Below are 20,754 nucleotides of genomic sequence, written 5' to 3'. Positions count from 1 at the left end.
CCCCACACCACAAAGCAATGCTCTGGAGACCAGCTGGGCATCCTATAATTCAACTTACTTCTGACACTAGCTACCTGGAGACATCATAAGATCCCACAGGTTAAGGGCTCAGCTAGTCCTACTAGACTGCCCCACTTCAGATGCCAAATGCAAGCCCAGCACATTACCTGTGTTTCTGACCAACTGGCTACGATTGCAGGTTCGCATCATTTCCTCCTCGGGTTTGATTTATTTGCTAGAGCAGCTCACAGAACTCAGAAAAACATTTTACTTACCAGATTACAAGTTTTATAAAGGATATAACTCAGAAACAGACAGATGGAGGAGATGTACAGGACAAAGTATGGGGACAGAGCACGGAGGTTCCACCCCCTCTCTAGGCACACCACTCTCCCCAAACCTCCACACGTTCACCAACTGGGAAGGAAGGTTTCTGAGCATTTTCCTTTTGGGTTTTTATGGAGGCTTTATCACTTAGGCACAATTGATTAAATCATTGTCATTGGCTATTGATTCAACCTCCTGCCCCTGTGCCCTACCTGGAGGACTGGGGATGGGATTGAAAATTCCAACCCTCTAACACTTGGTTGGTTCTCCTGGCAGCCAGCCCCCTCACTGGGTGTGGTCCCAAAGTCACCTCATTAACAAAACAAAAGACACAGTTATCACTCTTCTCACAGGAAATTCCCAGAGGCTTGTGAACTCTGAGCTATGAACTGGGGACAAAAACCAAATATATATGAGAAATATATTATGATCATCTAAATGACCAAATATGTATTTTGTATAATTCACAATATTGTACCCACCTATTAAGAAAACATATCTGACAAGGTTTCAATCTTAATCCACATTTCATAAAATTATCTAAACATGATTTTTTTTGTAACATATTTGTTAACATCCTATAGAACACCACTCTGAAGAACACACTATTTGCTACACAGGAGTAATAATTGAAACTCTGCTAAAACCTCCATGTTAAAAATTCTGTCCAGAAATATATCCACTATTAATTATTTTCCAAATAATTTCTTTAAAAGCACTTAGTTGGGCTGCCATTCTCTTAAACCTGCTTCAAACAGGTGGAGGAAGCCCTATCGATAGAAACTGGTCCTATCAAAGTCATTTCTGACGTTTATATTGCTAAGGAAACCCACAATGGTCAGTTCTTAGGGATTATCTTACTGGACCTAGTGGCAGCATTTCACAAAGCTGATCACTTTCTACCTCTTGATAAACTTTTTTTCACTTTCTTCCAAGACACAAAACTCTTAACGCATTAGCTATTTCTTCTCATATACCTTTGTAGGTTTTTCATTTTCTCCTTGTACTTTTAGAGCACCTGAGGGCTCAGTTCTTAGATTTTTATATATACTCCCTTGGTGCCTTCATTTAGTCTCAAGGGTTAAAATATCATCTGTATGTTGACAATTCCAAAATACACATTTCCAGCTCAGCTCTCTCCCCAAATTCCAGACATATCTCCACCCTCTCGACATTGTCTCAAAGTTTGTATGCCCAAGTTGGAACTTCTGATGTTCCTTCTTAAATGTCTTTATCCTGTAGCCTTCCCCATCTTAGTTAATGGCAACTATCTTTCTGGTTCTCTATAAACACAAAGCTTGGAATCATCCTTTTCTCCTCTTTCATGCCTATATCCAAACCATAGGCAAATCTTGCTGGCTCTACTTGAAGATTATGTGTGGAGTCCAAACACTTTCCACCACCTCTACTGCTATCATCCTGGTGCCTTGTGTGAGCTGCACCAATTCCTCATTCTGGAATACTGACATACCTCGACTGGTGTCCCTATTCCATTGTTGTCTTCTCTATAGTCCATTATCAACACAGCTGCTAGAATGATTTTTTTTTAATGTACGGAAGGTGAAGTCATTATTTGCATAATTCAGCTATCACAACACATTGCAAGGCCAAATTCTTTACAGAAGCCAAAAAGCCCTACATAATCTGTCCTGCTCTCTACCCTTACTACCTTTATGGACTCATCTCCAACTACTCTTCCTTGTTCACAGGCCTCTAGCTACACTGGCTTTTTTGCTGTTCCTAGAACTTGTCATACATGCTTCTATTTTCCATGCAAACACCACAAAACCTACGCAAACTCACGTTCTGAGTGAGGCCTATACTGACCATCCTGTTGATAACTGCAACACACGCGTGGCCTCCCCACCCTCCCAATATCCCATATCCCTCCCCGATGCTACATTTTTTCTGTAAAGTTTATCATCTAACATAGTAATTTACTTATTTACTATGGCTATTGCCTGTCCTCTTGCACTGGAATGTAAGCACTGGCACTCTACGACATTATTACAATGAATAAAAATAAATAGGCCTGCACAACAAATTATCTACTATAAAGAAGTAAAAATAATTTTCCCTCTTCCTTTCCAGGTTCTTGACTGAGGCACCTCTTTCCTCACCCCCCTCCCTCGGTAAAAAAAGACAGAACAACAGAAGAAAAACAAACAGATGCTCAATAACATGTATACCTCCTGTTATCTGTGGGAGATACCCAGGAACACTGAGTAACTCTCCAAAACGGCCCAAGCTATCACCTTAAATACCGTCTCCAGAAAAAGACAAAAGATGTTGGGGTTGAGGGAGCCAGTTATGGAAGGTTTTCAGGTAAAGCACAGTAAACCAGAGTGAGGTTGTTAAACAGGGTTTAAATCCACGCCTTCTCCATTGGTCAGTTAGTTTCTAGAGATTAGTCATCCTCCTCTTCCTAGTGCAGAGGGAGACACCCTAACAAATGGAGATATTCCTTACAAATGTAAATGTCTTTTACAAAGGGCAACATATTCTTGGTTTTCAGAGCTTCTATGGTGTCTACTTTTTTTTTTTTAAAGTAATCAGCCTAAAATAATTCTTATGCCTAAAAGGCGTATTTTGAGGTGGCGAATTCTGGTTTTCTTCACTAGTTTCACCATAGAATAACATCTGAAGAAAAGTTTGGAAGGAATTTGAGTAGCAAATTTGAGGTAAGAGGAAGAATATGAATTTTGTAAAAGGGTCAAATGCCTGCAAGGGTAGGGAACATATGTAACACGTATCTACTGTTATCTTCCAGTGACTTTGGTTGTAGTTGATGTACATGTAAATTGCTTCATCTATCCTTTCTGACACCATCATCAGATAGAAATCTTGAAGCAGGTTAGGTACGACAACGACCTATGCCTGATTCATTGGCACAATATTTTATCAAAAGTCTGTAATACTACAATTTTAAATAATCTCCTAGTATTGCAATTATCTCCTGAATTATATTTCTTCATCAGGGTTGGATGTTGGGGTTTGTCTTCCCTGCTATTGATTTTCTTTAAATGTCTGATATTCCTTGTACATCTTTTATGAAGGACTACATCAAAATGCAGATAGGTGTGAAAAGCAAGTTTCCTCAGCAATTATTATCTATGCCTGCATCAGACATCCATTTTGAACAGAAGCTATGGTTCTGTGTTAAGTTGGCAGGACATTTCAACCAGCAGGCACCTACAAGTGAGTATGTGGGCAGCATGCAAATTATCGTTCCCTACATTTGCCCAAGTAAGGAGGCTTTACTCTGGCAGTGGAATGCTGCCATTACTCACCCTCCCCATCCCCAAGTGAAAATTCACTTTACCTCTACTCTACTTTCTATGGCACCTTAATACCCTCAGGAGGAGCCTCCCTAGAAATAGGATCATCTGTATCTTTGAAGAGTTATTCTTTTAGGCTTTAGGGTAAAGCCTAAAAACCATCTCAGTAACAGTTTAGCTGAAAGAAAGAAGAAAAGGTGGGGGTTCCCAGACAATTCTTCAACGAATTAGCATGACTGAATATTGGTCCATTCCTTCTCTTTGTTTCCTCCCATCCCCACCCACCCAAATCTGAGCCTTAAAACTTCTCCAGGATACCTTGGCTGTGGTTCTTTGATTTTTCTCTCCATCCAGTTACTTCTGCTTTATACCTCCCTGCCTGTAACGTCTCAAAACTCTTGTTTTCCAAGCACTTTTATGAGTTCATTCTTATACTTAGTCATTGGGACCAAGAGAGAGGGGAAACAATCATGGCTGGATGATTATATTCAACCTGTCATCTGGAACGGAAGGTACCAGCATTGACATGAATATAAAAACTTTTAGAAACGTACTGGTGGTACCAATATCTTCTTTATTCTGTTTGACAGTGGTCTCTTCTTCCTCCAGTGTGTCCTTTTAATTGCTAAACAAACTTCCATTTCAGAAAATTAAAATAACTACTGTAGGAATGTACAAATTTCTAGTTGTCTTTGGACCAACCTCAATTTTCATAGAACTCAGCTTGAAACTGAAATTCACAGCACAAAAATTGCCTAAAATCAACCATAAGATCAGGAGTTAATTATGCCAATTCTGGAGCACCAAAAAAACTCACGTCTACTATATCTATGGCATCCAATTCAAGACATATTCAAACCAGAAAACTTGAATTACAGAAATTTGTTCAAGACAAGATCTTTTGAAATTTTCACAGGTACAGAGCCATTGTCAAATAAAGGACAGTAATATTTGGTTTATCCAACATTATTGTAGAATTAGTTTTCTAGGCAGTTCTTGCTTACCCTTGACCAATAAAACCTTGCTTTTTAAACCTAAAATCTACATCAAGCTCTAATCTAGTGATGTCCCAAAAAGACTAAAATTCATGTTATATATATTACTACTTTGCCTAGAAGGACAAAAAAGACTGACAGATTTCACATGTTGATTTGCATAGGGAGTATAGAGCTATTGTATTGGTGATTTTTTAAGAAGTTTTCCATTTTCTATCTGTACACCTGTACAGACTAAAAAGAAAGAGCTACTGAGGAAACTTCTATATTGATTACTGGTCTAACTTCCAGTTGCTTATCTATCAAACCACACACACACACACACACACACACACACACACAATTACCTAAGTATCTTTTTGATACTTAGTTTGCACCTTAAGTGTATAAGATTCAGGGTCCATTTTTTCCTTGCAAAAATTACGCCAAAAAGTCAAAAGGGAGATTTAAAAAAAAAAAAAAAAAAAGAAAGAAAGAAAGAAAAAGAGGGGATTCAAATAAATGTTCAGAATGGGAAAAACAAGGGATAATCAGGCCCTGAAGAAAAAGGGGACAGATGCTAATAATATAAAGTTAACTCTGATTTGAAAATGGCTTTTTTTTTTTCCTTGCCTCATTTGTTCTGTTTGATAGGCTACAGATGATCCTTAGAACAAAATTTAGGGTATGGCTATTTTCTTATTATCAAACAAAAGCAGTAGGTATACCTTTCAGAAAATAATTAAGATACACAAATTTAATAGAATTTCATTTTCTTCACAGTTTTCAAATTAAAGATCGTAATTAACAAATATAGCTTTATGCAATGTCTCTCCTTTTTCCCAATGAGGCCTAAAGAGGAAAGAATACTTGCTCCTAACAAGCAAAAAAACCAAAATTATAATTAACAAAATCTTTAAGCTACCAAAATTTGTGAAGGAAGGAGGATGATAAGAAAGTAAGACAAATTACCAAATGGCAACCAAACAAGGCCATATCAGGGTTTTCAGGTTAGCCGAAAGTAATTTCTGGAATATGGTCTATGGTCAGCATAAGCAGCTGCCTTGTTTATATACCCTCCATAGCTCTAGAATTACAGAATAAACTTTTAACAATAAAATGAGAACCAAGAACATCATATTGTAAATATTATATTTCTTTCACTCACATACAATGCTGTATGAGACATTTACTAGTTTTAATATGTATCCATAGGATTAATACTCATATGGAGTATAATGCAAAAAGTGCCAAACTAAAGAAATAAGTCTATGTGAAAACAAAAGCACACATTTCTTAGGATTTAAAAATATTGCACATAATAAGGTTGCACAGAAATTACTGGCTGTTTTTACAAACAGAATGAGGTATTAGTCAATCTCTAGATAAAGATGAGTGCAAAGAAGAGGAACCACACACACAAAAAAATACATGAATCCAAATGAGACCTAGAGTGCCGACAACTAAGAAAGAAATGTGAAAAGATGTATAAATTAGCTATGATTTCAATGCTACAAAATCATTAGCCAGGGACCAAACATGTAACAATCTCTTGGTAATATTTCAAAAGTTTTTAACTTTCTTTCAGCCTAAATGGCTAAGAGCATTACAATCATTTCCTTTACTCCAATTTTACTGCAGAAAGGTATGGTTCTGTGGTAAATATTAAATCATGCCTTTCTGAAGCTTTCGGTGGAAAGATAATGGTATCCTTTGCTGAATGACTCAATTACAGTTTCATATACATTTAGCAACCCAAGTCAGAGATGCTGCAGAGCATGCAATTTTAAATTAGCAAAGGTTTCACTGCAAAAACCATTCAACTTCACACAATTTAAATCTACAATAAGTTTCAAAGTTTAACCTTTATATATGTATCAGGTGAACTCAATCTTTTCTTGGTAATAAAACTGGCCACGCAAGTAAGCCCAAGGGCAGTTAGAGAAAAAAGACCAGGCAGAATTATATCTTTTTCTTAAAGAATCTTTCCTAATCGGGGAAATTAATAATTAGCTATTTCTCTACTGAGTGTTGCTGAATTTGTCAAAAACCATTTAAATACATTTAATATCTATATCAAGTTAAGTGAAGTCATGCACTTGTCAAAATAGTTCACAGAAAATTGTTTTGCATCAAAGATACTGAAGAAAAGTCAACTAGTTGGGTTTAGTGAGAACAGAAAAGTAGTGAACTACTGTCCTGAACAGTCAGTGTATGTGGTAACCATATTTCCTCTTCGTTGAGTGACAGTCCTGCAGTGCTTGCTAGATCCGTGGAATCTATTTTCAGTCTGTACTGTATGCCGATTGGTGGTGTCAAAACCACTAAAAGAAAACATTTTCTCCATATCTTCAAACATGTCATCAAAAAGTCCACCTCCAAAAGAAAACTCCTGGAAATGATGTCTTTGTCTACTGGAACCATCCTGGCGTGTCTGGAAGTGATTCTCAAAATGCTTCTTGGACCGAGTGTTTTGGTTTTGACCAAAAAACCCAAAGTCTTTAAATAAGTCATCAAAATTGAAGTTAAATGATTGCTCAAAAGGACTTCCGCTACCTCTTTGTCCTTTACCGTTAGTAAAAGCACTGTGTCCAAGTGTATCATACTCTTTTCGCCTATTAGCATCTGAGAGTGTTTCATATGCTGAGGGAAATAAAAATACTTTAGTAACTGAAAGTAATGAAAATTACATATACCCAAAACTCTTCAAATAAGTGAATTCAACTCTCTATTTTAGGGAAGGATTTCACACCACCAATAAAGCCAAAACATTACAAACATAGGAAAAAAGTTAAAATGAAAGTTACAAAAGGTAGGGCCTTTGTCCTATTTACTGTGTAGTATTATCAGCTGTTAGAATAATGTCTGCCCCTAGTAAATATCCAATAAATATTTGTTATTAAATGAGTGTTACCATTACTTACGAATAAGCATGTGGGCAAAAATTAGAGTTATTTTTCATATTATTTGGATAAAACCATGACTTGTATTCAATAATTTAACGGCCCAATATAACCAATTAAGAAGAATTCAGATTTTTTACTTCCTTACTATTTGAAGTGTTTAACTCCAACTCTCTACTCAATTACCTCCACCCACCATTAATTACTGAATGATCAGGAGGTGCAATTTGTTTTAGAACTAGTCTTAAATAAAAATTCTTTCATACTTTTCCTTCAAAAGACAAATGTGGCTTTTAAATATAGATGAAGTGAAGAAAAAACCGAAAACATTTCAAAGTCTATTTAAATGTTTTATACTTAGTATTTTTATATTTAATCTCCATACTTAGTAAAAACCGTTCCATGTTAGCATAGAAGTTTTGAGTACCTAAAATTCCTTTTAACATGGAAACAATAAGCAATTTCATAAACAGAAGAATGAAGTGATACATTTTCAACATTTTAAGATCTGACAATAAAAATTTATACTACCATTCATTCATCCATCCCAGAATCCAAGTAATTGTGATAAAAAGATAGTCTCAACAATCTCACTTTATTTAAATGTAGACTCCATTCTGCCACCCATCGTCACAGTATCTCCAAATACATAAACTTCTTAGCTATCATTCTCCTTTACTAGTTAGTATCTGTGAGACCTCAGACATAACCATTTAACTTACCTTCTGCAATCTCTCTGAATTTTGCTTCAGCATCAGGGCTCTTATTCTTGTCAGGATGGTACTTCATGGCCAACTTGTGAAAAGCTTTCTTGATTTGGCGCTCTGATGCTGATTTTGGCACACCTAATATATCATAGTAACTTTTTGATGCCAAAATTAATTCTGTTATCATTAAAATGCAGATTGCAAAGATGAAAACTGATTGGGGAGTAGCCATGTCTAATATCCTAAAAAAGAAAAAGAAATTATCCATGCAGCTAATTTTAAGACTTTTTCTTTTAAAAGAAACCCACTGAACTTTTAGGATACAAAGTATACTTAATGCAGAATCAAAATGTTAAGCATATAATATCTTGTACTTATTCCCATGTTATTTCATTTTTACAGGCTTTATTATCTCTTTGTTGGTTGTAACCTTGTCAAAAGCAAATGTAATTCAACCAAATTGAGAAAAAAAATCTTTCTTCGATTTACCTTTTCACTAATACTCTGGTCATAAACACAAAAATATTCAATAACTATTTTTTACCAGTAAATACTGAAGACTCATCATTTGTAAAAATTGTAAAGAGGGTGGATAATCCAAATAATTTTTTAAAGGATGTCAATTTTCTTTTCAAGAATTCAAAGAGGATTAAAAATAAAAGTATCTAATGTCACAGAAAAAAAAAGTACATTACCAAGGTAAACAGCCCAGATTGTCTGAATTGGTAATCCTCCCTCCCAAAGCACCAACCTCAGCTTTTATTTCAGCAAGGTCAGCAAGGACTGCAAACAGAGAATCTCAGTATCATATTAATATTGACAATACAATAGAATGTAGTGATTTTTTAATTCTAAGATCCCAAATATTTAACCAAAAAATGAACAGATGGGTTTTGTTAAAAACTCATAATAGAATTTAAGATTTCTGCTAAGGCTACCAGAAAAATAAACTTTCATAGTCTGTACTTTAGATAAGTTAAGTACTTATGTTCAAACTTCTCCGTAATCGTTAAAATATTTCTCTAACGTTAAAGAAGCTTTACCTAAGAATTCAGCTTAGAATTCTGGATAGTATAGATTTAATGACTTGGGATGCGAAACGAATGTGATCCTGTTGTTTGAACTCTGTACTAGTTCTTAATAACCTATGATGACATAACAAGGCTGACGAAAGACACTATGGTTTGTGGAAATTGCCTGCCTTCCTCTCCTGTGGCCTCTCCTGAGCGTAATTAGCAGATGGATTCCTCCTTTCCAAAGAGTTACTCATAGTCACGGGTACTAAAGATCAAGTACAACCTCCTCATTTAAAGAACGCAAACCAAGCGAGTGCTGTGGACGCCACAAACACTGCAGGTACTTCCCTAGTCAAAGGGCGAGTCTAAAACTGATAGGGAGGCACATTACTGGTTTAATAAAGGTTACTCCACAGCTCAAGTTTATTATCTGACACGTTTTTTGTAGGCCCACTTTTGTATCATACTGACTTCTTTCCAAGAAGGACCCACGGGACGGCTGCCTGGGCCTTACTCCCCAAAGCCGATGGCCGGTTGGGTTGCACCTTCTAGCCTTCACCCCAAGACGACCGGTACTCGTCCGGTCCGGCCTGGCGCCGCCCTCACGGCTGTTCTCGGCCCGGAGGCCAGCCCTGGGAGGAGCTGTCCGACGCCCGAAAAAGCCAGCAGCCAACCCAAAACACAAAACGCCGTATTCTGTGGTTCGGTCATGTCCTTTTTCCTAATCCCTCAACAACACCAGGCAGCCTGAGAGCCTTGCGACGACCGTGGCGGATCCCGAGGCCAGGTCAGTCCACAAAGACCGGCCGAGGCCCAGAGAACGCTCTAAACACCCCTCCCCGCGACCCCGGCCTCATCCCTCATCCGCACCCTCTGACCGCTGCTGCTCCGCTGCAGAGCAGAGGCGCCGGGAGACCGACGACTGGCTCCACACAGCTGCTCGGCCCTGCCCCTCGCCCGGGTCTCCGAGGCCTCCCGTAGCTGCCGCGCGCCCCACTCCCGCTTGCACACAGACCTAGCGCTCCTCCAGCCGCCGCCGCGTCCCCTCTCAGCCAGCTCCCCACTGGCCGGCGGCCGCAGCTGCCGCCACCTCAGGAGAAGACCTACACGAAACGCTTCCTTATTGGCTCCCGCTTCCCCACCTGACCCTGGCGCCCTACGCGCACGTGGAAAACTGTTGTTGCCGCTCAGCCTCTGCGTCACTTCCGGCCCCAACCTCCAGAAAGGGCGGTGCTGAAGCCCGCAGAAGCGGAAGTGAGTCGACGACTGCGGCGTCTTTCCTCTCGGCCGACTTCAGCGCAGGCGCAGTGGCTCGGGAGGCCTGGATTTGCAGCTGCACCTTGGCGAGGAGGTTACGCTGCCCCCCTAACGGGCCGGCCTTTTTGGGGCCGCACCCAAGCGATGCCTCGCTATTGCGCAGCGATTTGCTGTAAGAACCGTCGGGGACGAAGCAGTAAAGACCGGAAGCTGAGTTTTTATCCGTAAGTCGTCCCTGGAGCAGAAGTGTCAGCCTTACCTTTGGGCCACGGTCCTGTGGCGTCTGGGGCTAGGGTTTGAGGTATCTGGAAATTCGTCCTCGGCTCTCCCGGTGTGGTCCTTCACTGCGCGGGGAGAAGGACGTGAAGGCTCGAATTCAATTTACCTAAAAATGTCCTAACTGAGCAACGTCACGGAGCTGGTGACGAGGCATAGGGGCCTTTTGGGGTGTAAAATAACCCACTTAAAAAAGTACAGTTTGGGCGGTGCTCCGTGGTTTTCGGAGCGTTTCCCCACCGCAGCTGATCTTATGTCGTTGACGTTAACCACCACTTAAGGTACACATCAAACCTGCCAAGCGGGAAGGTGCACGCAACAGTTAGCTTACACCTTCTCTGAGTTAGGTTACATAGATGTTCCTTAATTCCATTTTTCTCCCGAGGAAACTAAGGCCTTTCAGAAAGGTTACCTTGAAAGTTTTGTGAGAGAGCCAGAATTACAACCTATCTCCTGCTCAGGGCTCTGTGTATACTCTTCTTTCTTCATTCGTACAGAGAACAGGCTAAGTGTTGTGCCGAATTACTACTGCCAGGAAATATTTCCTGAAACCACGGGAAAAATAATAATGTCAGAGGAAGTCAGTTATAGATTTTTTTCCTCAAAAATGTGAATTTACCAAAAGTGGATTTTTTATTTTTTATTTCCGTATATAATCCTCAGAGTAGAAATTGTATTAATTTTATTCCCCTAGTAGCACTAGACTTGAAGAAGTGAATTTGTTAAATGCTAACACTGTAGCAAGCTGTACTGTATATTAATTTGAGAATTCACCCTTTGTATGCATATAGTGTTAAGTTTGTACTGTGGTTATTGTATGCTTTGGGGGGAATTAATAAGACAGTGAAACAAAATTACCAAACAAAATGAACCATTGTAAAGGTACTAAGTTGTTTAGGAAACCTATTCCAGAGATTGACCTGCTGAGAAAGCATTGCCGTCCAGTTACCAACAAATATATTCATAGAGTGAGTTTTTAAAAATTATTTGGTAACGTAGTATATAGGAACTATAGAAATAATTTGCAGACATCATCCTTATACATGAGATTACATGTGAAAATACTGTAAAGGGCATATTCTCATTTTGGATGTAGCAGAAAAGGTGTGAACTTTTCTATGGCTAACAGAATTCAGGTCCTCTGAAAAAATTCTCTTTGTCTTTAAATGCCTTTTCTGGCTACGTCTATATAATTATAACCTGAATTCTTGATGTGTGCAAGGTTAAGGAATTTTCAAACCATGTATGAACATCCTATCTGTGGTAAGAACTTCCAAAGATGGATCATCTGATTTTCCCACGTGAGGGTATCTGGGTTAAAAATTATTTCCTATAAAGTACCCATACTCCTTTTCCTTAGCATCTTATGATGTTATCAACATTTGCTGGGAAGGAGGGTGAGGGATGCTATTATAAAAAGCATGAACTAAATGGTTGGTATTGAGAGGGAATGTGCAATTGCTGCTTTTTGGATGAGAAACCTTATGTTACTATTTTTTGAAAAAAGGGTATTAGACTGTTGTCATAAAATCATTGAAAGAAACAGAAATACAATTAATACAGTTTAACTGAAATCTATTTAGACTGGTAAGAAAAAGTTTTCTCTCCAATTCTTTCATTAGCTCAATTTTGCCTATAAAACACATTTCAGTCTGTTAGCACCATCGCTAAATACAGATTATTGTCAACACAGGAACAACGCCTATAAAGACCTGTCTTACCTTTCTCTGTATTTTCTGTTTGATCTATTTCATGTTATAAAATATTTGAGTGTTCTTATAACATGTTTAGTTCTTGTGTCAGTTTTCTTTCAGAGCTTGATTTTTAAGGTTTCCAGTTAGAAATATTAGACTAAATTACATATGGGTAGAATTGAGGTTGATTGTGGTAAAGGGAATGGAATATTAGTAGTTTTATAAGATTTAGTATTCATTGTCAATTAAATCACTTGTTTGAACTAACTTCTTATTTTTAAAACGTTAATATAAATAAGAGCCTAAAGCTTAATACTTCCTTGAATTACAGACAAGACAAGACTTGTAGTATTAGTATAGAATACATTTGAACGGGACTTTGTGGTTTATGTAGTTCTAGGCAAAATACATAACAAAATAAAAATAAAATGTAATCCACAGAAAATATGAGATCTTATCCTTTGTTGGAACACACATATTTTACTTAAAGGGACTCAAGTTATGTTTTACTAGCCTTTCTTCTTCTTCTTTTTTTTAAAGATTTTATTTATTTAGAGAGCGAGCACGTGTGCATGCAAATGCAAGAGTAGGGGGAGGGGCAGAGGGAGAGAGAATCTCAAGCAGGCTCCGCACTCAGCTCAGAGCCTAACGTGGGGCTTGATCCAGGATCCTGAGATCATGACCTGAGCCTAAATCAAGAGTTGGATATTCAGTCGACTGAGTCACCCAAGTGCCCTTACCAGCCATTCTTCTGAAAAGCTTTGTCTACACATCTTAGAGCTTAGTCATCTTTACTGTGGAGATGATGTAGTAATGCCATGAAGGTGCTCTTATATGGTGTGAATGGTTGCTTTGCTTTTTTGCAGCACTCAATGCATAGGTTACCTATATATGCAGTCCCGGAATTTGCAAAAAATATAGCAAAGTTTTCCTTTTTTAATTTCAGGTTTCCTCTGCATGACAAAGAAAGACTTGAAAAATGGTTAAAGAATATGAAACGAGATTCATGGGTACCCAGTAAATACCAGTTCCTGTGTAGTGACCATTTTACTCCTGACTCTCTTGACATCAGATGGGGTATTCGATATTTGAAACAAACTGCAATTCCAACAATATTTTCTTTGCCTGAAGACAATCAGGTATTGGAGGCAGAGCATAGGGGAGGAGGGATAATACTGAGCAGGGTGGTAGTTGCAGGGTGGCAGGTAATGAGGTTAAGGGAGGGAGAGGGAAAGGTGACTGCTGGGAAAACATATTTAAGAAAAAGGAAGACTGATTTATGCTTTTACTAAAAGTTTGATAATTAAACAAATTTAAACCATTAAAAAAATTTAAACTGAAGAACAAAAGATAACATATACATAAATCATTAAGTTATTAATGTAAGTTAATGATCTAAGATTTTGTTACCGGTCTTTGAGTTATCAGAAATATTTCCATCATGTATTAAATATGCTTAATATTTTTTAAGAAACACTTTAAAGTGTATTTGAGTTGTTACATGCTTAGAACATTTTTTAACTGCGTAAATTTTCTTACCAATATACTGCTCAAAGTTATAATTAAATATTCAGCACCGACTAATAAGAGAATAAGGTTAGTGAGGACATCTTTAGATTTGAAAATGTTATTTTCTAGGAAAAAGACCCCTCCAAAAAAAAATCTCAGAAGAAAAAGTTAGATGATGAGAAAGAAGTGTGCCTAAAAGCCAAGTCACAAGAATCATTTGCATCAAATGAACTAAAGAATATTACGGTTAATACAGATATCCTCCCTGAACACACAGAATTACTTAATTCATCTACCTTGGTGAAGCTACCACCTCCAAAACCAGAAAGTATACAAAATAACATATTAACTCTTAATCTGGTTAAACAAGATATTGGAAAACCAGTATCTACTTTGGAAACATCAGTTACCCAAGACATAGGTGGTTTTCATACATCTTTTGAGAATCTAAATTCTACAACTATTACTTTGACAACTTCAAATTCAGAAGATATTCAGCCATCTTTGGAAACCCAAGAAGTGTTTGAAATAACTACGAATCATCTTGCTAACTCAAACTTTACAAATAATTCCATGGAAATTAAGTCAGCAGAGGAAAGTCCGTTCTTATTCAGCACAATCACTCAGACAGTTGAAGAATTAAATGCAAATAAAGAATCTGTTATTGCCATTTTTGTACCCACAGAAAATTCCAAACCAATTAATTCTTTTGTATCTTCTGAAAAAGAAACCGTGGAAAATGAAGATCTAGACACTGAAGACTCCTTATATAAAGATATAGACTATGAGACAGAAGTTCTACAAATTGAACATTCTTACTGCAGACAAGATATAAATAAGGAACATCTCTGGCAGAAAGTTTCTAAACTACATTCAAAAATAACTCTTCTTGAGCTAAAAGAACAACAAACTCTTGGAAGATTGAAGTCTTTGGAAGCTCTTATAAGGCAGTTAAAACAGGAACACTGGCTATCTGAGGAAAATGTCAAGATTATAGAAAACCATTTCACAACGTACGAAGTTACAATGATGTAGAGGTTTTAATGCTATGACTTTTATATAAGCTTTTTGCAGCCAAACCAAATTATATGTAAAGTGAACTTTTTCTTGTATAAAGTTCTCATCTTTAGCTAAGAAAGTGTTCTAACATCAAAAACTGCCTCCTGTTCTTGTAATGTTCATTTTTAAGAAAAACTAGAGAGTTGTTGGGCTGTAGAGAAAAAGTTTCCCTACTTGGTAATCTTCCAAATTAAAGTAGAGTGAATAAATAAGATGATTCATAAAATGAGAACATGGATATGGTGGAAGGAGCCCAGAAGAGAAATCAGGCTCAGGTATCAGTCCTGGTTTTACCATTGGCCTCAGTCTGTAATCTGTAAAATAAGGGCACCTATTAAGTCTAGTCTGTTTGTTTATAGTTTCTCTCCTTTCTATTAAGATACTTTTTTAATAGAATGACTTTTTTATAAGGTAATATATACTTTATAATACTGTATGTTGGCTAGTATTTGATGTTATTTACTATTGGATTATCCTCAAAATTGAATTCTGTGGTGTTTGACTTGTTGATTACAGTTATTTGTAATAATAAAGTACTCTTTTTGTGATTTTGTTCCACTTGAACTAAAATAACCTTCCATTAGCCCAGTTTGTAGGAGAGGTACTTTAAACTTAAAAGAATATGTGTTTCAGTACCTTCTATGTAGCTGACCATCATAATACATAGTCACTTAATCTTAACATTCTGTATTTAAGGTAATAATTTATAAACCAAAAATTTTAATGGGGTTAATTTTTAAAATGTATCTATTACTATGTTTTAGAAATCATAACTTGCATATGTTTAATGTGTAGCTTTTTAAAATGTGTGCTTTTGTCATTTTTAAATTCCAGAATGATAGAGTAGTACTTGATATTATACATGTCCACTTACATTATTTTATTAAAATTTATAAGCAAGAAACTATAGATATGTGGTAATGTTCTTAGACAAGTAGGAAAGGAATGATGGTGATATAAATAAAAATACTGCTTATATCTGTATGAATTTTTAAAAATGTGAAAGCAAAGATTTAGTGGGAACAACAGAAATGTGAAAAATAATGATCTTCTAAAATTGGCAGTTAATATAATTAATGTTGCTGGTTATATTATTGAGCAAGTTCCTATCAGTCCAATTCATACTTTTCTCATCTTTTTTTATAAAAAATACTATTACCTATCTCAGAGGGTTTTGAGAATTCTGTGAGGCAACGTGTTTTTGGTTCTTGAAAATAGGAGGTGCTCAATAAACATTAGTTGACTGCACAGCAGATAGTACTAATTATTTTCATGGTGATTATTTTTGGCCAAACTTCAGTTTTCTTTTAGTTTTTTAGTTGTTTTTTTTTAAGTTTTTTTTCAAGCTAATAAAATTAATTTATATTATATAAATATGCGCTAAATACAAAGAGTTGATATAGAGATATCTTTATTATACGACCATGGGAGGAAAAAAAACTTAAATTTTTGCATAAATTATATGCAGATAATTGGTAGAATTTATATGTTATTTTTAGGTAGTCCCATGTTGCATTTTACAGTACTACTTTAAAACAAATAGTGTAGATGAAAATAACTTCGATAAGTCATTATAAAATAATGTTTCAACTCTGTTTTTAATTGTGTACATTGTAATTTCTCTTTGTTTAAAGCTGTAGTTTACTCAGGAATAATTTAAACTAGTTGTATGTCTTTAAACTTAGTAAATTATAAATATTTAAGATATTTTCTTGGCTTGCCTGTATTCAGTTCAGGATGTTTTCAGCCTGTTAACTTCTAAATATATTTGTGGGTTCTGCCCAACTTTATTTCTTACTTGGATTATTATAGGGTCTCTTAGCTAATCTTGCCAATATTTTCAGTCCCTTCCATATCATTCTATATTCTTCTGTCAGCTTTTTACTTCACCTGTAGACCTAACTGCATCATCCACTCGCTACTTAACTTTCCCAGCTCAGAAATCTGAAATTACTCTTGAATACCTACAGAATAAAGCCAAGCTTGTTACCATATATGATCCTCTGTGATTTTCTTCATCCTGCCACACTTGGACTACTTAGCATTTTCCAAACATGCCATATAGGTGACTTTCTTCATGCTTATTTTATTCCCTAAATTCAACCAGTCAAAATTGCAGATTTGGTTGAATTTTGTTTCCCTTTTTCCAGTCAAAATTGTTTTCTCTCTGCTCCTACAGGGCTGTTTTATAACATTGTAACAATGTTTGCCTTACACTTTTCTATATCATGATATCTGTGGCTGTTCTTTTGACTAGATTGTAAGCTTTTTAAAGCAGGGTTTTCATTAATCACTGGTTTCTTTGACAATGTAATTCACTCAATAAATGTTTGGACAAATATTTTGAATTTGCCTACTTGATTCTTGTCACTTAAAGTCAAGAACCTTCTTACAGAATTGGTCCTTGATAACCTTTAGAATGTTGAGGGATAGACGTAAATCTTCACATAATCTTTGAAACATTCCATGTCTTCAATGTACAGTACAATTTACCAGTTACCTGCTATGCTATTTGAAATGATTTTCTTGTGGAAGGCTATTCCCACCCCAAAATATTTGCTGTTTTCTGTCCTATATAATTAAAAAGGAAGTCCAAATATGGCTACAGAATATATCTCATTCTGTATTCTCTTCTGTAATGTGACCTTGTCACTCCCTTATGAAGAGGTGGAATTTATTTCTGTATCTTTTGGGCTATGTGAGTGCTTTGACCAATAGAATACAGTGAAAGTGATACAGCCAACCAAACTTAGACCTTAATTGACCTGGCACCCTTCACTTCCTCTTCGGAACAGTATCTCTTAGAATGCCCGATGCCCTATAAAATGTGTGTTTTGAGACCATGCTGGAAAAGCCAAAGCCACATGGAGAGGCTCTAGAAAATGAGACATCAGACATATTAGTGAAGAAGCCAACAAGCAACTCAGTTTCTATCACAGAATCATGAAAGACGGTAATTGAAGTCAACAGATACCTGGAATTGGAGGAAAGAGTGTGAAGAGATGTTAAAAAAAAATAATTGTTATTAACAAGCAGCAGTCATCCCACACAGTGGGAGTTGGGACTTGGCCAGTGTCCCTTTTCTAAACTGTCAAAAGATTGGAAGTTCGTTCTCTAGAGAGGATGAAACAGAAGTTCTTCAGAAGAGATAATGGGCAGGGATACTATACTGAAAAGAGGTATTAAGTGAAAGTTTATAAGCCAAATAGCTCCAACCCTGCCTCTGTCACATATATGGTTTCCAGAACTATGGCAACCAAGCTTATACCCTCTAGTTTTCTCTTGGGAATTTGACCACCTCGTGAGAAAAGAACAAGAAGATTTTACATTGGAGGTTCCAACTGAGTCCAGCTAAGTCACTGTACAGCAGTGATTCTTAAAACCACTGCATCAGAATCACTTGAGAAGTTGTAAATTTTTTCATTACCCAAACTGATTCAATTGGTCTGGTATAAAATCTGAGTATCTGTGCTTTAAAAATTTTCTCCGATGAGTCTCATACACAGCAAAAGGTGAGAAGTATTGCTTTGTAGTAGAGCTTATGGAAATAACTCATTCCAGAATACAGAGATTTTCATCAGTGTCCTGCCAACTGACAGTCAACAGTCAATTGAAAGTTAATATTAAAGATAGCAAAATGAGTAGAAAGCAGCAATTTAGAGAAAACACTATGTAGGTAGAAGAAATGTTAGGGAAAAGAACCCGACTATACTTAACATTTACTGAGAAGTATGTTGCATGGTTGAAAACAAACAGTATGTTTTTTAATAAAGGAGTATTAATGAAAATAAAAGAGCTCTAGTAATTTAAAGTGTGGTATTAGGGACACACCAAGGCACATTATTTTTTCTTTTTTTTTTTTTTTTAAGATTTTTAATTTATTTATTCGACAGAGATAGAGACAGCCAGCGAGAGAGGGAACACAGTAGGGGGAGTGGGAGAGGAAGAAGCAGGCTCATTAGCGGAGGAGCCCGATGCGGTGCTCGATCCCATAACGCCGGGATCACGCCCTGAGCCGAAGGCAGACGCTTAACCGCTGTGCCACCCAGGCGCCCCAAGGCACATTATTTTTAAAAATCAGAACTTTAGACACAAAAAGAGGATCTTACAGACTTTCAGCAAGAAAAAAACCACAAAGAGCTAAGAATAGAACAGCTTCAAATTTCTGAATGGCTACACTGGAAGCAAGAAGACAAGAGAGCAATAATCTGAAAATTCTGAGGAGAAAAGATTTCCAAAATAGAATTCTATATCCAAAGTCTCAAAATATTGCCTCCTCTGTATCCTTTAAGGCAGCTATTGGGAAATGCATCCTATGGAAATAAGGCCATAAAATAAAATGGAGAAAATGGCTTCTAAAGTTATTTCCTAGATGGTAATTTATCATTCAGTTGATCTAGAGATTAGAAATAGGAAAAAGGAAATGACCACAGGCCTAGAGAGCCACCAGTCCAAATTGGAGTTGGTCAGAAGGCCCGAGGATAGAGTTCTTCAAGAACATGAAAGTTGGTAGAATAACTAACGTGTTAACTCTTCAGAGGAATCTCACATATCTGGGGTAGAATTGATGGTTGAATTAATAAATACAAAGACAACTATACAAACAAATCAGAACAAATGTTAACACAAAATATGTAGAAAGGTCAAGCCATTATATCTTAGTACATGCTGCATTTACATAGTTGAAATAACGTAAATGCAATATAAACACCAATATATTAGGAAGATGGGGTATGTGTGTGTGCGTGCATATGTCTGTGCTGGGGCCAGGAGCAAGGAGTGGGATGACGTAATTAAAGAAAGCAAAGTTCTCATCAACCATAGTAGAATATCAAAAGATAATGCCTAAATGCAAAAACTTTAAAAATAGCAAATTAAACATGTTGAGATTAAATAGGTAAATACATAAAGAACCCAAATATATCATTGGAAAGGGTTGACTCAGGAGCAAGAAATGAAGGAGGACTGCAATTTTTTTGTAGCAAGGTTTATAGAATGCTGACTTTAAGCATATGTTTAAGACTAATGGGTTTATTTCTTTTTTTAAAAAAAATTTTTTATTATATTATGTTAGTCATCATACAGTACATCCCTAGTTTTTGATGTAAAGTTCCATGGTTCATTACTTGCATATAACACCCAGTGCACCATGCAATACGTGCCCTCCTTAATACCCATCACCAGCCTATCCCATTCCCCTACCCCCCTCCCCTCTGAAGCCCTCAGTTTGTTTCCCAGAGTCCATAGTCTCTCATGATTCATTCCCCCTTCTGTTTACCCGCCCTTTCTTCTTCCCTNCCCTTTCTTCTCCTACAAATCTTCCTACTTCTTATGTTCCATAAATGAGTGAAACCATATGATAATTGTCTTTCTCTGCTTGACTTATTTTGCTTAGCATTATCTCCTCCCGTCCCGTCCATGTTGCAGCAAATGTTGAGAAATCGTTCTTTTTGATGGCTGAGTAATATTCTATTGTATATATGGACCACATCTTCTTTTTTTTTTTTTTTATTTATTCAACAGAGATAGAGACAGCCAGCGAGAGAGGGAGCATAGGCAGGGGAGTGGGAGAGGAAGAAGCAGGCTCACAGCAGAAGAGCCCGATGTGGGGCTCGATCCCACAACGCCGGGATCACACCCTGAGCCGAAGGCAGACGCCCAACCGCTATGCCACCCAGGCGCCCCTGGACCACATCTTCTTAATCCAGTCATCTGTTGAAGGGCATCTCGGCTCCTTCCATGATTTAGCTATTT

At 37.0% G+C, this 20,754-nt stretch overlaps 2 protein-coding genes across 4 annotated transcripts; one reads left to right on the top strand and one right to left on the bottom strand.

Moving 5' to 3' along the window:
- Window positions 1–5,304: 5,304 nt before the first annotated feature.
- Window positions 5,305–10,832, bottom strand: DNAJB9 (DnaJ heat shock protein family (Hsp40) member B9). 3 transcript variants are annotated; one of them, XM_034670650.1, is made up of 3 exons: window positions 10,722–10,832; window positions 8,205–8,431; window positions 5,305–7,222 (listed from the first exon to the last, which is right to left on the bottom strand). In XM_034670650.1, exons 2-3 carry the CDS (start codon window positions 8,419–8,421, stop codon window positions 6,771–6,773), a joined length of 669 nt encoding a protein of 222 aa, XP_034526541.1. In that variant the 5' UTR covers window positions 8,422–8,431; window positions 10,722–10,832; the 3' UTR covers window positions 5,305–6,770. The 3 variants fall into 3 exon arrangements, with proteins under 3 accessions (XP_034526541.1, XP_002921822.2, XP_011226457.1); XM_002921776.4 differs by lacking the exon at window positions 10,722–10,832 and adding an exon at window positions 10,221–10,372; XM_011228155.3 differs by lacking the exon at window positions 10,722–10,832 and adding an exon at window positions 10,076–10,214.
- THAP5 (THAP domain containing 5) lies at window positions 10,483–17,348 on the top strand. Its single transcript, XM_002921773.4, has 3 exons — window positions 10,483–10,686; window positions 13,379–13,571; window positions 14,071–17,348. Exons 1-3 carry the CDS (start codon window positions 10,607–10,609, stop codon window positions 14,974–14,976), a joined length of 1,179 nt encoding a protein of 392 aa, XP_002921819.1. The 5' UTR covers window positions 10,483–10,606; the 3' UTR covers window positions 14,977–17,348.
- The last annotated feature ends 3,406 nt before the right edge of the window (window positions 17,349–20,754 follow it).

The sequence above is a fragment of the Ailuropoda melanoleuca genome, chromosome 1, assembly GCF_002007445.2.
Source record: "Ailuropoda melanoleuca isolate Jingjing chromosome 1, ASM200744v2, whole genome shotgun sequence".
Taxonomy (NCBI): Eukaryota; Metazoa; Chordata; class Mammalia; order Carnivora; family Ursidae; genus Ailuropoda; species Ailuropoda melanoleuca.
The sequence above is the reverse complement of the archived record's forward strand: the minus strand, read 5'-3'. Positions and strand labels throughout refer to the sequence as shown.